Genomic DNA, 16,242 nt, shown 5'->3' on the forward strand with positions numbered 1-16,242 from the left:
GTGGAGGAAGAGAGAAAACAGCGAGGGACGAAGAAGAAAGAGTCCAACAGTCTGGGATTATTGGATTATTATTAACAGCAACTTTAGCATTTACCTGAAATCATGACTGATTGTTGAGTTGAAGCCAAAGTAAGCTGCTCAGCTCTTCTCCTTTTTGGGCCGTGAGTTTGGGCTGTAACGTTCTGTGGCGTTCTTTCCACAGCTCAAAGTATCGCCATTATTGTGTCACAGTCCGAGATGTAGAGAACGTTGCTGTAAACTTTGAGGCCGGCAGAAAGATTTCAACTGGTTGCTCGCCAATCTCTGATGGCGTGGCACAGAAAGCCGTCTATCAGGACAGAGATTACCTGCTGCCGGTCACATGGTCTGACAGGTAAATCAGTTTACTGTTGTGTCGTACAGGTGACGTCCGGTTCCTCTCTGAATGTTTGATTTTTTGGGACGTTGCGACACAACGGGAACGTTCCCCGCCATGGTGGATCTATCGCTGTCACCTGGTCTGATCCAGGTCCTGGTTTGCAGAGTCTGTGCTGGAGCTCCTCTGCTCTTCTTCTCTGCAGATTGCTCAGCTGAACTAAGCGTCTCCAGACTCCGGCTGAGCTTCGCGGCCTCGGACGAATCTGGATCTCCTCCCCGTCTCGCTCCCCCTGGGCCAAGGATCCGGATTATCCCAAACTTCTGGATTATTTGCTCACGCCGGCCTCACTCGCCCCTCGTCCTCCTGGATAACAAACAGCAGGAGCCAGAACCAGCAGCCTGCAGGGTTCTTCAGTGGGATTCTGCCTGAGACAGCGTCGTGTTGTGGTCTCTGGGTTCCAGCTTTATTCAACACACGCACACGTTCTCTAAGACAGAACCTCAGCAAGGAGAACAAATCATCAGAGGGGGTTTAAAGGAGGAAACATGAATGTTAGTTCCTCTCCTCCAGAAATCAGTGCTGACACTACAACACACATTTATCTTAATTTAATTTCCAATTAATTAATTTATTTATTTCTGGCTGTGTTTGGTGGATAAACCAGAGAGAGAGAATGCAAAACAATCAGCTGCAGCGACATCATCTCTCTGATCGCAAAATATCTGGAATTTATAGATAAATATAAAATATTTTACACATTTTTTTGTCAGCAGGGACCCCAAAGCATGCTGGGAAAACACACACACACACACACTCAGAGGTAGTCCTGTGCCGGGGCTGATGGGTATTTTGTGTGTGTGTGGGGGTTGATTGACAGCTCCTGTTGCAGCTCAGACACACAGCGGGGGTGTAACTGAAGGTGACAGGTAGCAGATGTGTCCGGACACACACACACACACACACACACACACGGAACCACAGAATGAAAAACCAGATCCCACCTGGACCAGACCTGAACCAGACTCCACCCTTTTAACGACTCAATCAGACAGACGTTTAATAAAAACTTCAGTAGTTTAACTTCTTTATCTGCCGAGAGTGACGTCATTAAGATGCTTTTTCAGACCGCCAGCTCAGAAACGCAACGTTTAACCTGGACGGTAAACTAACCAATGAGACTTCAACACATGATCACATTCTTCAGCCAAAATTAACAGGAAAGACTTTATTCTAAAGGTCTATAATTTCCTTTATATGGTCCACTGAACGACTTCTCTCAAAATGTTCCACTAAAAACATAAAAAAAATAATGACTTGTTTAAAGAGTCAAGGTTTAGGACTTGGATTTGACTTCCTCTGTTTGGACCAGTTCCCATTCAGAACCAGCTCCCTGTGACCCGAACACACCAGCATGAATCATCACGTTACATTTATTCATTTCGCCGACGCTTTTATCCAACTAACAAGGTCGCACGCCTCTGGAGCAACTAGGGGTCAAGTGTCTCTCACAGTGGGGAATTGAACCTGGGTTTCTCACACCAAGGGCGTGTGTCTTATCCGCTGCTCCATCACCTCCCCTCCCCCTAATGTCTGAGCCCTTTTCAGGCCTCACACTCAAAGTGCACGTTTGAGTTTTATGTAGAGAGGAAGGAAGTGAAAACTAGTAACTAAAGCTGTTGGACGGTAGAAAGTACATTTCCTCTGAGCTGTGGTGCAGTACAAGTATAAAGTTGCAGAAAATGGAAAAACCTAGAATTTGTCCCCAAGTTCAGTGCAGCCGCAGTGGCCAGAGCGGCCTGCAGGCGGCGCTGTGGGCTCCTCGCACGGCGGTTTGGTGTCGTTCAGAGCGAAGCAGCCAAACAGCGAGTGACTGTTTGACCTTTTCCATCCCAGCGAGCTGTAAGTGCATCGTGCTGAGGAGAGTTCATGAGGCGGAAAATGAGGCCGCATGGCTGTGAAATCAGATCAGTATCACCAACAACCAATCACACGACACATGTGACGGCCAGAGCCAACAACAACAGCAACGCAGGCTGCGTCACGCTCAGTCACTGGCTGCAGGCTGCAGTTTTTTACGCTGACTATTTGCAGACTAATCGATACTAAAAACAAACCATCAGCTTTAATCCAGATCAGTTTCTCCTGTTCAGAGTCTGAGGAGCGATGAACCAGTTTACCCATCAGGCAGCGGGAGACTCTTCACTCGGGATGATTTATTGTCATTATCGGTTAGTCTACCAATAATTTGCTCGACTAATCAATCAATCATGTGGTCCGTCACACGCTCACCGGGACATCTTCGTTCAAAAGCCAAACGTTTGTTACTATAAAAACAGAAAATATTCACATGTGAGACGGAAAATAAATGACTTTAACAATTAATCAGTGATCTAAATATCTGCAGATTCATTTTCACTGGATTCACTAATCAATTAATTATGCCTCTGTTTCATTTTTAAAATCACACAGGAACACAGTTAGTCTCCACAAGCCTCCATGTTCAAATGTAAAACAGACACAGATGTTGCGTCCTAATCCGCCCGCCGCCGCCACAGGAAGAGGCGTGCCGACGTCACAGCACTAAACTCTGTGGATGTGAGTAACGCTGTGTGTGATGTAATACTGTAATCTGTGACATATAAGATTACAGATAATCTGAGCGAGCAGACGTCACAGGAGGCTCTGTCTTTTATAGTGATGGTGAGGCTGTGTATGGAAGCCCACAGCTGCCAATACAGTCATTATGGTAATATTACAGTCATTATGGTAATATTACAGTCATTATGGTAATATTACAATCATTATGGTAATATTACAGTCATTATGGTAATATTACAATCATTATGGTAATATTACAGTCATTATGGTAATATTACAATCATTATGGTAATATTACAATCATTAGTCATTACAGTAATATTACCGTCATTACAGTATAATTACTGTCATTACAGTAATACTACCGTCATTACAGTATAATTACCGTCATTACAGTAATACTACAGTCATTACAATAATACTACCGTCATTACAGTAATATTACCGTCATTACAGTATAATTACTACCGTCATTACAGTATAATTACTGTCATTACAGTAATACTACCGTCATTACAGTATTATTACTACCGTCATTACAGTAATATTACCGTCATTACAGTATAATTACCGTCATTACAGTAATACTACAGTCATTACAATAATACTACCGTCATTACAGTAATATTACCGTCATTACAGTATAATTACTACCGTCATTACAGTATAATTACTGTCATTACAGTAATACTACCGTCATTACAGTATTATTACTACCGTCATTACAGTAATATTACTGTCATTACAGTATTATTACCGTCATTACAGTATAATTACTACCGTCATTACAGTAATATTACCGTCATTACAGTATAATTACCGTCATTACAGTATTATTACTACCGTCATTACAGTATAATTACTACCGTCATTACAGTATAATTACTGTCATTACAGTAATACTACCGTCATTACAGTATTATTACTACCGTCATTACAGTATTATTACTACCGTCATTACAGTATAATTACTGTCATTACAGTAATACTACCGTCATTACAGTATAATTACTGTCATTACAGTATTATTACCGTCATTACAGTATAATTACTACCGTCATTACAGTAATATTACCGTCATTACAGTATAATTACCGTCATTACAGTATTATTACCATCATTACAGTATAATTACTACCGTCATTACAGTAATATTACCGTCATTACAGTATAATTACTGTCATTACAGTATAATTACCGTCATTACAGTAATACTACCGTCATTACAGTATAATTACCGTCATTACAGTAATACTACCGTCATTACAGTATAATTACTGTCATTACAGTATAATTACCGTCATTACAGTAATACTACCGTCATTACAGTATAATTACTGTCATTACAGTATAATTACCGTCATTACAGTAATACTACCGTCATTACAGTATAATTACTGTCATTACAGTATAATTACCGTCATTACAGTATAATTACTGTCATTACAGTATAATTACTGTCATTACAGTATAATTACTGTCATTACAGTAATACTACCGTCATTACAGTATAATTACTGTCATTACAGTATAATTACTGTCATTACAGTATAATTACTGTCATTACAGTAATACTACCGTCATTACAGTATAATTACTGTCATTACAGTATAATTACCGTCATTACAGTAATACTACCGTCATTACAGTATAATTACTGTCATTACAGTATAATTACTGTCATTACAGTAATACTACCGTCATTACAGTATAATTACTGTCATTACAGTATAATTACCGTCATTACAGTATAATTACTGTCATTACAGTAATACTACCGTCATTACAGTATAATTACTGTCATTACAGTAATACTACCGTCATTACAGTATAATTACTGTCATTACAGTATAATTACTGTCATTTACTGTCATTACAGTATAATTACTGTCATTACAGTATAATTACTGTCATTACAGTAATACTACCGTCATTACAGTATAATTACTGTCATTTACTGTCATTACAGTATAATTACTGTCATTACAGTATAATTACCGTCATTACAGTAATACTACCGTCATTACAGTATAATTACCGTCATTACAGTAATACTACAGTCATTACAGTATAATTACCGTCATTACAGTATAATTACTGTCATTTACCGTCATTACAGTATTATTACTGTCATTACAGTATAATTACCGTCATTACAGTAATACTACCGTCATTACAGTATAATTACCGTCATTACAGTATAATTACTGTCATTTACTGTCATTACAGTATAATTACTGTCATTACAGTAATATTACCATCATTACAGTATAATTACTGTCATTACAGTATAATTACTGTCATTACAGTAATATTACCATCATTACAGTATAATTACTGTCATTACAGTATTATTACCGTCATTACAGTAATACTACCGTCATTACAGTAATACTACCGTCATTACAGTATAATTACTGTCATTACAGTATAATTACCGTCATTACAGTATAATTACCGTCATTACAGTATAAATACTGTCATTACAGTAATACTACCGTCATTACAGTATAATTACCGCCATTACAGTATAATTACTGTCATTTACTGTCATTACAGTATAATTACTGTCATTACAGTAATACTACCGTCATTACAGTAATACTACCGCCATTACAGTATAATTACTGTCATTTACTGTCATTACAGTATAATTACCGTCATTACAGTAATACTACCGTCATTACAGTATAATTACTGTCATTACAGTATAATTACCGTCATTACAGTAATACTACCGTCATTACAGTATAATTACTGTCATTACAGTAATACTACCGTCATTACAGTATAATTACTGTCATTACAGTATAATTACTGTCATTACAGTATAATTACTGTCATTACAGTAATACTACCGTCATTACAGTAATACTACCGTCATTACAGTATAATTACTGTCATTACAGTAATATTACCATCATTACAGTATAATTACTGTCATTACAGTATAATTACTGTCATTACAGTAATACTACCGTCATTACAGTATAATTACTGTCATTACAGTATTATTACCGTCATTACAGTATAATTACTGTCATTTACTGTCATTACAGTATAATTACTGTCATTACAGTATTATTACTGTCATTACAGTATAATTACTGTCATTACAGTATTATTACCGTCATTACAGTATAATTACTGTCATTACAGTATTATTACCGTCATTACAGTATAATTACTGTCATTACAGTATAATTACTGTCATTTACTGTCATTACAGTATAATTACTGTCATTACAGTATTATTACCGTCATTACAGTATAATTACTGTCATTACAGTATAATTACTGTCATTTACTGTCATTACAGTATTATTACCGTCATTACAGTAATACTACCGTCATTACAGTATAATTACTGTCATTACAGTATTATTACCGTCATTACAGTATAATTACTGTCATTACAGTATAATTACTGTCATTACAGTATAATTACTGTCATTACAGTATTATTACCGTCATTACAGTAATACTACCGTCATTACAGTATTATTACCGTCATTACAGTAATACTACCGTCATTACAGTATTATTACCGTCATTACAGTAATACTACCGTCATTACAGTATTATTACCGTCATTACAGTATTATTACCGTCATTACAGTATTATTACCGTCATTACAGTAATACTACCGTCATTACAGTATTATTACCGTCATTACAGTATTATTACCGTCATTACAGTAATACTACCGTCATTACAGTAATACTACCGTCATTACAGTATTATTACCGTCATTACAGTAATATTACCGTCATTACAGTAATACTACCGTCATTACAGTATTATTACCGTCATTACAGTATTATTACCGTCATTACAGTAATACTACCGTCATTACAGTATTATTACCGTCATTACAGTAATATTACCGTCATTACAGTAATACTACCGTCATTACATTACCATCACCTTAAAGTAAGTCTTATACATTTATTATCTATGTAACCTAGGTTTTATTTTATGTGCTTATCTTAAACGCACAAAAGGTGCTGTACAAATAAAGTTTGATTGATTGATTGATTGATTGTAGACGGCAGTCAGAGACTTGGAAAATTTTCAGAGCTCCACCACTCGTTACTACAGCTGCTACCTCCACTACTGCATTACTGTCCTGATCCTCCGGCCTCCTTTAAACTATTCATGATGTCGTCCTGCATCCGGACTCAGAGCAAAGACAAAATAATCAGCTTCCAGATGTTTCCTCAGAGGGACCGACTGACGGTTTCATGCACGACTGCTCATGGAGAATAAAAGTGAACTCTATAAAACGTCCAGCGAGGACACGACTAGTAGTATATAGTGTACAGTAAAACCTCCATAAAGCCAGATATAAGCAGTATACAGCTGAACCATGAGAAAAAAAGTACTGCAGGTGTATATATTCAGCATGAAGGTGTAGTGGAATATCACAGGTGATAAAACACAGATGAAATCACCACTAAAACATCCCCACAGAGATATTAAAGGAATATTTCATCGTGAAACCTGGTGAACTCGCTGTCAGCCTGGAGGACATAGTAAAATAATAAACCACATTGATCCCCTTCAGGAGGGGGGACACCTGACCTCAGGTCTGTTTTGTGTGTTAGCTTCCTGTAGGGAGTTTATATTTAAAATCCAACAGCTGTTTCAGGCCGCAACACACATAAGTAGATTAATAAATAAGGTTTTAGTGTTTCTGCAGCACAGTTACTCTGCAGGCAGCGCGAAGAAGGCTTCGAAACTATTACCTCCATGTTGGAAATAAACTGTGCAGACGGCTTAACGGATTCAGTGAAATATGGAAAAGTTATGGCGACTGGAGACCAAACGTACTTATTAACCTGAATATAATATAAAGAAGATGCCTCAGGTGGTACCAAAGAGTTCTGTGCAACACGGTTTAAAGTACTGTGTCACAGCAATACACCAGTAATACTATTACAGTTGTACTTTACTTGAGTCTTTCTATTGTATGCTCTCAGGCACGTAAGGGGTCGGCGCCAGGCCCATAATGCAAGATGGTCAAAGAGAGTAACACGATGTAGCATCAGCTTTAAAACGTGCAGTAACAGGGACATGCTCTGCACAGGTGGCACCTAAAGTAGTAGCAGTACTACAGAGCAAGACTACTACACGTATTCCCGTTACTACAATCTAAAAACACCAGACCACTGTCCAAGCACGACCCGGAGAAGCTGAAATTTATTTCAAAAAGGCTCTTTAATAAACTTTAATTTAGAGCTAAAAACTTTTTATCTTAGATGGTGCATTTAAATGTGTGTTTGTGTTGCTTTGTTCATTTATTTCATTTCATTTATGTACCAATATTTTTTTATTTGTATCTACTGTAACGCCTGCTTGTACTTTTGCACTTCATGAAACTAAACTTTATACCTCTGCAATCAACATAGTTTTTATACCGTGTACCAAACTCCATTCAGAAAACAAGCATTTTAAAATTTGCTGTCTCACTGACAGACTTGAACAAATCAGCATCATGTTGTAAGTTATTTCTGCATCATTTTGATCACAGTAAAATGTTCATGTTGGGTTCATACCACTTTAGTAAACACGGGTTGTGTTTATTAGAATTTTTACTGAACAATCACAGTCGCCCGAGAAAAGCGACGCCAAAATTTAAATTCACGTTTGGTCTGAAAGCGCAGTAAAGCACACTGAGCTGCCCGCGTGTATGGACTGCGATCTACGTGTCTATTTGTGTCTACCTCCTCAGGTAAGTGTCCGCAGGAGACTCGTGTCTCCTTCCAAAGGCTCCTCAGCTGATGAAGACCATGACATGCGGTGGAAGGATCCAGAAATAAAGCTAGCAAGTGCACCTTGATTTTTCTGCGCATTTTCTGATATTCCTACATCAAATCTAGGAAGTTGGACCAGAAGATGTTGAACTGAACTAAAAGCAGCTACAGAGGGTTGAAAAAACACGGACTCACTCGAACGTCACATTCAGAACGTTATTACCGTAACTGTAGGAGGAAAGCAGCACAGGTATATTAAAGGTCAGTCAGAGCTCGTTAAGTTCCACAGGAACCACAATGTTCCAGAGCGGTCAGAGATCCAAACTACACATCATGTCACCGTCTCTGGAGTCCCACAGAGACCTGTACAGACCTGCACAGACCCACAGAGACCTGTACAGACCTGCACAGACCCGGGACACACCTGCAAAGGCCTGCAGAGACCCGGTACAGATTTACAGAGACCCACAGAGACCTGGTACAGACCTACAGAGACCCACAGAGACCTGTACAGACCTGCAGAGACCCACAGAGACCTGTACAGACCTGCACAGACCCACAGAGACCTGTACAGACCTGCACAGGACCCACAGAGACCTGTACAGACCTGCACAGGACCCACAGAGACCTGTACAGACCTGCACAGGACCCACAGAGACCTGTACAGACCTGCACAGACCTGCACAGGACCCACAGAGACCTGTACAGACCTGCACAGACCCACAGAGACCTGTACAGACCTGCACAGACCTGCACAGGACCCACAGAGACCTGTACAGACCTGCACAGGACCCACAGAGACCTGTACAGACCTGCACAGACCCGGGACACACCTGCAAAGGCCTGCAGAGACCCAGTACAGATTTACAGAGACCCACAGAGACCTGGTACAGACCTACAGAGACCCACAGAGACCTGGTACAGATTTGCAGAGACCCACAGTGACCCAGGACAGACCTGCAGAGACCCGGTTCAGACCTGCAGAGACCCATGGAGAACCGGTACAGACCTACAGAGACCCACAGAGACCCGGTGCAGATTTACAGAGACCCAAAGAGACCCTGTACAGACCTGCACAGACCCACAGAGACCCAGGACAGACCTGCAAAGACCCGCAGAGACCCGGTACAGACCTTCACAGACCCAAAGAAACCCTGTCCAGACCTGAACCAAAGAGACCCAACACAGACCCACAGACCTGCACAGAGACCTGACCTACAGACCCGCAGGACTGATATACAGAAGCACTGTGAAGCATGATGGTGTCAGGACTTCTACCACCAGAACCACCCCGTATTCACAGGTGTGTGTTCGTCTACCTGTTGTGCCTTTAGGCTGGGCATTAATGTAATATGTGTGAATGAGCAAGGCACACACACACGCGCGCGCACACATTTACCCGACACACGCGCTAAATCCCTCACAAGGTCAACTTGGTGTGGGTGGTATTCCGGTTTTCCGCTGCTTGTGCTGCGATGAGGCGTTAAAATCAGATTTAACGTGAATAAATATTTAGAAATTAAAAAGAGAATATTAATTGTGTGTTAGTGACGTGCTTACCGTACACGCCCTGGCCGTGCACGCCCTGCAGGAAGCCCGTAAACAGCCACAGGAGACCGAAAACTAAACCCATCTTCACATCCTCCTCTGGCCGCCTCGCTGCGTCTCTCCCTCCGGGGATGAGGTTGTCAATTCGGTTCCCCGCAGCTGCTGCTGCGCTGCTGCTGCTCCTCCCTCCGCCTCCTCCTCCGCTCCGTCCGGCGTCCCTCCGCACGGAATCCGGTTCTCATCCAAAAACCCAAACGTGTCCCCACCGGCACCCCGCCGCCGACCCCCCAAAACCCCCGGTCAGATCTGACGGGGAGGTCCGGTTCTGCTCATACCGGAGCTAACGTTAGCTAAAACCGTTAGAACCGCAGAGGAGGATGACGGTCCGCGGAGATCCGAGAGGAGGAGCCGGTGCCTCAGCCGCGTCTCCTTGATGGTGACATTGTAGAAAAAAAGAGATTAAAATTCAAGAAAACAACGTCGGTGCGCCAGAATCCTCCGTAGGAGGCTCAGAGGTCCCTGCTGCCCCTCCGCCGAGTCCACCGGGCTCCTTGTCCGTTAGTCGGTACCGGAGTTACATCCATCATCCTGAGCGGCACCCGCTCCGTGTCCTTGCTGTCAGCGGCTCGTCGTGGCCCGTCAGGCCGGGGAAGAGAGGCGCAGAGTCGGGGCACCGTGATGCCGTGATGCCGCTGTGAGCTCCAGGGGAAGAAGCGGGAGAGAAGCGGTCGGACCGGGCGGAGAGTCGGTGGCTTTCACCGGCGAGAGACGTCACCGAGCGAACAGGGCGGTGAAGGCGAACACAGCGGACACGGTTGCGGCTTCCGGGAAGATATTTTCAAAATAAAACACGATGACCAAACGTTGTTCTGGCTGAGTCAAAAGCGGTAACCAACCTCTGGGTCGGGACCCCACAAGGAGTCACACGATAAATCTGAGGAATCATTAGATTAATACAGAAATAAAATTTTAATATAAAAACAGTTTCTATAGACTTTTATTTTTGGTTGAATATAGTTTCTCAGGGCTACAGATTTTTATAAATAACTAACAATGCAGAATGTGTGACGAGGGTCAAACAGTACGTTTTACTTTATTTAAGATCAGAAGTCAAAAAAAGGTTAACCGGTGATGGTTAACTGGCTACAACAGGCTTTTATATCAGCTGCATAAACAATGTGCAGAGAATGAATTTCTTTCATTTGTCTTTTTTTAAAGGAAATAAATGATCATATAAGATGTCACAAAAAGTGTTTTACTGAAAACACATGTTTTGCTTGAATTGCTAGTCTCAGCAAAATTCTTGATAACTCTGTTTTTAGAAAATAAATATGCCTTTGTTTAGACATATTCAGGTCCACATATAAGCTGAGTGTGAAAACTCACTGATCTAAGCTTTTAATTAATTCCACACTTTAATTTTAACACTTGTTATTTTATATTCCTTCTATATTTGTGTGTTGATGTTTGTTTATCTTGTAAAGCAATTTGAGTTACACGATACAAGGGCTATATAAATTAAGCTTATTATTATTATTATTATTATTATTATGTTTACAATGATTTGGGGAAGTTAATTATTACATTATTCATTAGTAGTATCGCTGCTTTCCAAACTTGCGGCTTTTACTTTGACTGGTAGACGTGCTGTTTCCGGTCTCGAGCTGCCTAACTGCAGCTGACTTGACGTGAAGCGGAATCTGCCGCGCGAAGCATCACGAGCCGCTGGTTTCTGACCAACCGAGGGGGACAAATCCCGCACGAGACAAGAGGAGCCTGTGGGCGGCACGCGCCTGGGATAATGACAGCGCGAGCCCTCACTGCGCACGTGTGTGGTTCTTCTTTTTTTCCCGGCACTCCTGGGGGAGGCGGGAACAGAGAGAGAGAACATGGAGACAGAGCTTTTCAGCAGAAGCGAAATATTTCCCCAAATTCTACAACCTGAATTAAGCAACATAAACAAAACAACATTTCAGAAAGCTGTCTTTACAAAGCAGGTCACATTACCACTACACTGTTTTTCTAGCCTCATTCCCAGAACTTTTCCCGTCTTTCTGCGTCTGGGACCAACGCCCGTGTGGTTCCCTGTAGCGCCATTGTTCAACGCTAAATCTACTATCGATAAACAGTAACGTCCAAGAAATGAGGTGCGTGGTTGCGACAGAAACTGGACTTACACCCAGGAGACTGATATCAAAAGGCGGATAAATAACACAGAAATAAATTTGGCGTGATATTACAACGCAATTTTTGGTTTTCGCGTGTCATTTCACGCCGTTTAGACTGCGTTAACTTCTATTATGCAGAAACGGCGCGCCATTTTATGCCTATTGTCATCATCGCGTGTGGGATATAAACAGCCATGAAAGTCCGACACTAAAGCTGCGTCCACACCAAAAGCAAATTTCATAGTCGCCTCGTTTGACCGCCGAGTACGCCAGTACGTGAACTTTCCCTTCTCTTCCGGAAAGAGGAGAGGAGGAGGGACTTCGGCGTAAATAACGAAAACATCTCTTTCCGCCCGTTCTTTCTGTCAGACGCCACGGCCGATACACCAGCTGTTGCTGCTTTGTATCTGTTGTGTCAGGAATACGTCGGAAAACCAAACGCCGTCGTGTTTGGGTGCATGAAACCAGCAGGAGGCGCACACAGCTCGGGGGAATTTCACCGCCTTCTCCAGGAACTGGTGGAATTTTCCTCTCTGCTGTGGAGCGCTGGATGGCAACTCAGGATCTGACTCAGGATCCCAGTTCTTCAAGTACAAGGGAAACTTTTCACTAGTTGTTCTTGCAGTTGTGGATGCTGAGTGTTGTTTCCGAGTGATTGATGTCGGGGGCTACGGCCGAACGAGCGACGGTGGGATTCGGAGAAAAGAGGCCATTCCCTGGGCGCATCCTTCCAAGAGAGCGTCGGGTTTTTAACAACCGTCTGTCCGGTCGGTTGGTCGGTTGTGGAGAATGCCTTTGGGATCCTCTCTTCCCAGCGGGGGATGTACAGGCGTGCCATCGAGGTGCATCCGGATGTTGCAGAGAAGTGTGTTAAGGCCACCTGTGTTCTCCATAATTTCCCGCGGAGGACAACCCAGACATCTGCAGCGAGGGCGAGCATCCCTGATGTTGAGGTGGAGCCACTTACCAGGTCTGGGAAGACTTGCTGCCAACAACTCGGCAAGAGAAGCCATCAGGGTTAGAGAGACCTTCACATCCTACTTCTCTGCAGAGGGATCTGTCCCACGGCAAGACACCAAGTTGTGCACAAGCAAACCCAAAACGACCGACACATAACTAATGAGCAAACTCCCTGCAATAAGTCAATAAAAATAAGGTCATCAATTTATATTCATGTCATAGAAGATTGTGTCTCATTTATTTCTGTGGTTTATTGACATTGCGAGTGAATCCAGCTACAACTCAACAGCAGACACCACTGTTCACTGTAAAGATGAATATTCAGAACTACAGTAGTTTTATACTGCCAGCAAAATAAAAGGAAAATCTCGACATCTGCCATCATGAAAGTGTCTGAATTTTTGGTTTATGATCGTACTGATTATGTAGTAACAGTATAGTTTTTGTACAGTATTTAGTGCAGATGGAAGTATGACCACGTTTAGCAGCTAAACAAACACAAAACCATGTTTACGCTGCAGTGAGATGATCATACAAACCTGACCTGAACTTTTCAAACAAACTAAATATCTATCATGACATAAAGACTGAGTAAACTGTATTTTTGTAAATAAGGAATATGTATTTACAACTTTGTACAAACACTGGAAACATTTTAACATTAAACTCTAATTAAACTGGTTCAGCTAACTATTTACAATGAGTTCAAAAAAACAACAAAATGAAACAAAACTACTCTGCTGGTTCCAAATTGAGCACCACAGTGAATTTGAAATTTCACAAACTCCTTCTGCTGGGGCGGCAATCTCTGCAGGGAAGCAAGCAGGCTTTTGGAGGAAGTGCTCGTCCTCTGAGAGGCAGCAGACCTCTTCAGGGCTTCAAGAAGCAGCATCTCGATTTCCCTCTCGCTCCCCCTGCTCCTGTTGTTGGTCCTCCTCCCTGAATGAAATGAGAACACCATATTTAGTGAAAGTACAGCACTCCCTTGAGGAATCAGTTAAAATCAAAACAGACAAACATGATTTAAATATGAAAAGGTACTGAACACAGTACTAGTCATAGTAAAAAACATTATACCATAGAAACGATTGATGTCGTGTACGCACCTGATGGTGTTGCAGAGGCAGCAGCAGAGACTCCACCTCACTGCCTCTGTCTGTAGTGACAAAAGACGCCTTGGTTGGTTGTTTGGTGGATTTAATAATTGTCTAATAGAACTGGTCGTTCTAGCTTTCAGTGTTAATTACAGCAAATCAAGTTTCCCGTGGTGTGTGTGTGTGTCTTCAACCTCCCACAGCGATCTGGTTCATAGTAAAGCACAACTAATAGCAGTAATCAAGCAGACACACGAATGTGCAGAACTTACCAGATGGCCCAATTTCCTCGGCCACCTTCCGTCTTGTTTCGGTCTCTGTATGTGAACAGAGTTGTGTCGTGCAGCTCTGGTTGTCCACACACAGCTACAATCAGTCTTTCCTTCATTGTGATATCTTCTGAGACACGTACGTCTGCGTACGTCACTTCCTCCGTCGGTGACCATAGTACAATCTCACCGCTGATAGGCTTTCGCAACATCGCGTCAGGTTGAAAAATTTGAACTCGCGCCAACCAGCAAATGTCACGACAAACGGTTCTTTCGCGCCGCCCAGAGCAAATTCGCGTCTTCGCATTGACTTTGTGTGTAATGAAGCCGCCCAAAATGCTGGATTCGCTTTCGGTGTGAACGCACTTTTTTCCCACGCCATCACCGTTTACCACATTAAACGTCATGTCGTGACTATAACGTACTGAAGGTCCGGTACGCCTGACCTGGACTGGTGCCAACGCGTACACTGTCAGACATTTCAAGTTAGTTTAACTTGGAAACTTCAAGTTAAGAGGATTTAAATTCCAAATTGGTTTCAGTTTGCATGCACTACTCCTTTCTCCTTTACAACAAAAGTGTCTGAATTTGAGCACATGACGTATCTGTAGGGTAAAATTAGTTTAATATGTCCATGCTGCAACTTTGACAGGGTTACAGAAGACAGTTTCTCTCAGACTCAAAAGCTACAGCATCTATTTCTTTTTCTCTTGCTCTCATCCTCGTAACTAAAGGTCTCTGTACATTTTGGAAAACAGTCTCATGTCGTTTTGGGACGCTTGAAAATCGTCCTATTTAGACGTATGAAGTGTTGTTACGTAAGAACATTAACTGCCTGGTAAACATTGTGAACCAATCGTAGTTCGGTCCTGCGTTGGTTTGAGTCGTCCCTCCCGGGTTTGACCTCCGATTTAGTTGATTTCCCTGGACCCGGCAGGGAGGCTCAAGAGTCCAGCTCGGGTTTAAACGGACTTAAACCTGAAACTGCAGCTGAGAAACTGACAGATGTTTCCTGAGCCGTGCAGCTGCGGTGCAGAAGAAGAAGACGACGTCTACAGGAGGACGGTGCGCGCAGCAGGTACAGCAGCTCAGCGGGGACAAAACTTAGTGTGAGGATCATCAGTTTAATGGTGTTCTGTGGAGGTAAATGACTCCATCTGTGAGCTGATGGATGAGTAACCTTCAGACGTCCTGCTCTTCATCCTTCTTCCTCCTCTCCTGTTCACTTCATCACTATAATTATTATAATTGTATATCATCAGCTTTCCACCTTGACGCTGATTGGTGCCTTGAGCTTTCTCATTACGATATTCTACACACATAAAGAAATGTTCCGTGTCGCTGCTCTCTGTATTGATTCCTCCTCTTCCTCTGATGAAGGCTGCTTCTCTGCTGTTTGTTGACTGAACAATCAGACTTCATTAACTCCCAACTATGTTTATTCAGCAGGGACAAAGCACAAAGCACAAAGCTCGTATTGTCTCCGATAC

The 16,242-nt window shown here is 42.0% G+C and overlaps 1 protein-coding gene and 1 long non-coding RNA gene across 2 annotated transcripts in view; both read right to left on the minus strand.

Annotated features, from left to right (window-relative positions):
• The window catches only part of LOC119910779 (MAM domain-containing glycosylphosphatidylinositol anchor protein 2-like), a 79,839-nt gene extending 68,850 nt beyond the window's left edge, over nucleotides 1–10,989 (minus strand). Inside the window, exon 1 of the mRNA XM_038729587.1 lies at nucleotides 10,274–10,989. Coding sequence (XP_038585515.1) covers nucleotides 10,274–10,346 — 73 coding nt within the window. The 5' untranslated portion in view covers nucleotides 10,347–10,989. The remainder of the gene's footprint in view (nucleotides 1–10,273) is intronic.
• A 2,604-nt stretch (nucleotides 10,990–13,593) lies between these two features.
• LOC119910923 lies at nucleotides 13,594–14,637 on the minus strand. Its single transcript, XR_005445716.1, has 2 exons — nucleotides 14,496–14,637; nucleotides 13,594–14,328 (listed from the first exon to the last, which is right to left on the minus strand). It is a non-coding gene; the product is annotated as an uncharacterized LOC119910923 (long non-coding RNA).
• Between the last annotated feature and the right edge of the window lie 1,605 nt (nucleotides 14,638–16,242).

Source organism: Micropterus salmoides, unplaced genomic scaffold (genome assembly GCF_014851395.1).
Source record: "Micropterus salmoides isolate LMB-PRFRI ecotype aquatic unplaced genomic scaffold, ASM1485139v1 Ms_hic_scaffold_19, whole genome shotgun sequence".
NCBI classification, from domain to species: domain Eukaryota; kingdom Metazoa; phylum Chordata; class Actinopteri; order Centrarchiformes; family Centrarchidae; genus Micropterus; species Micropterus salmoides.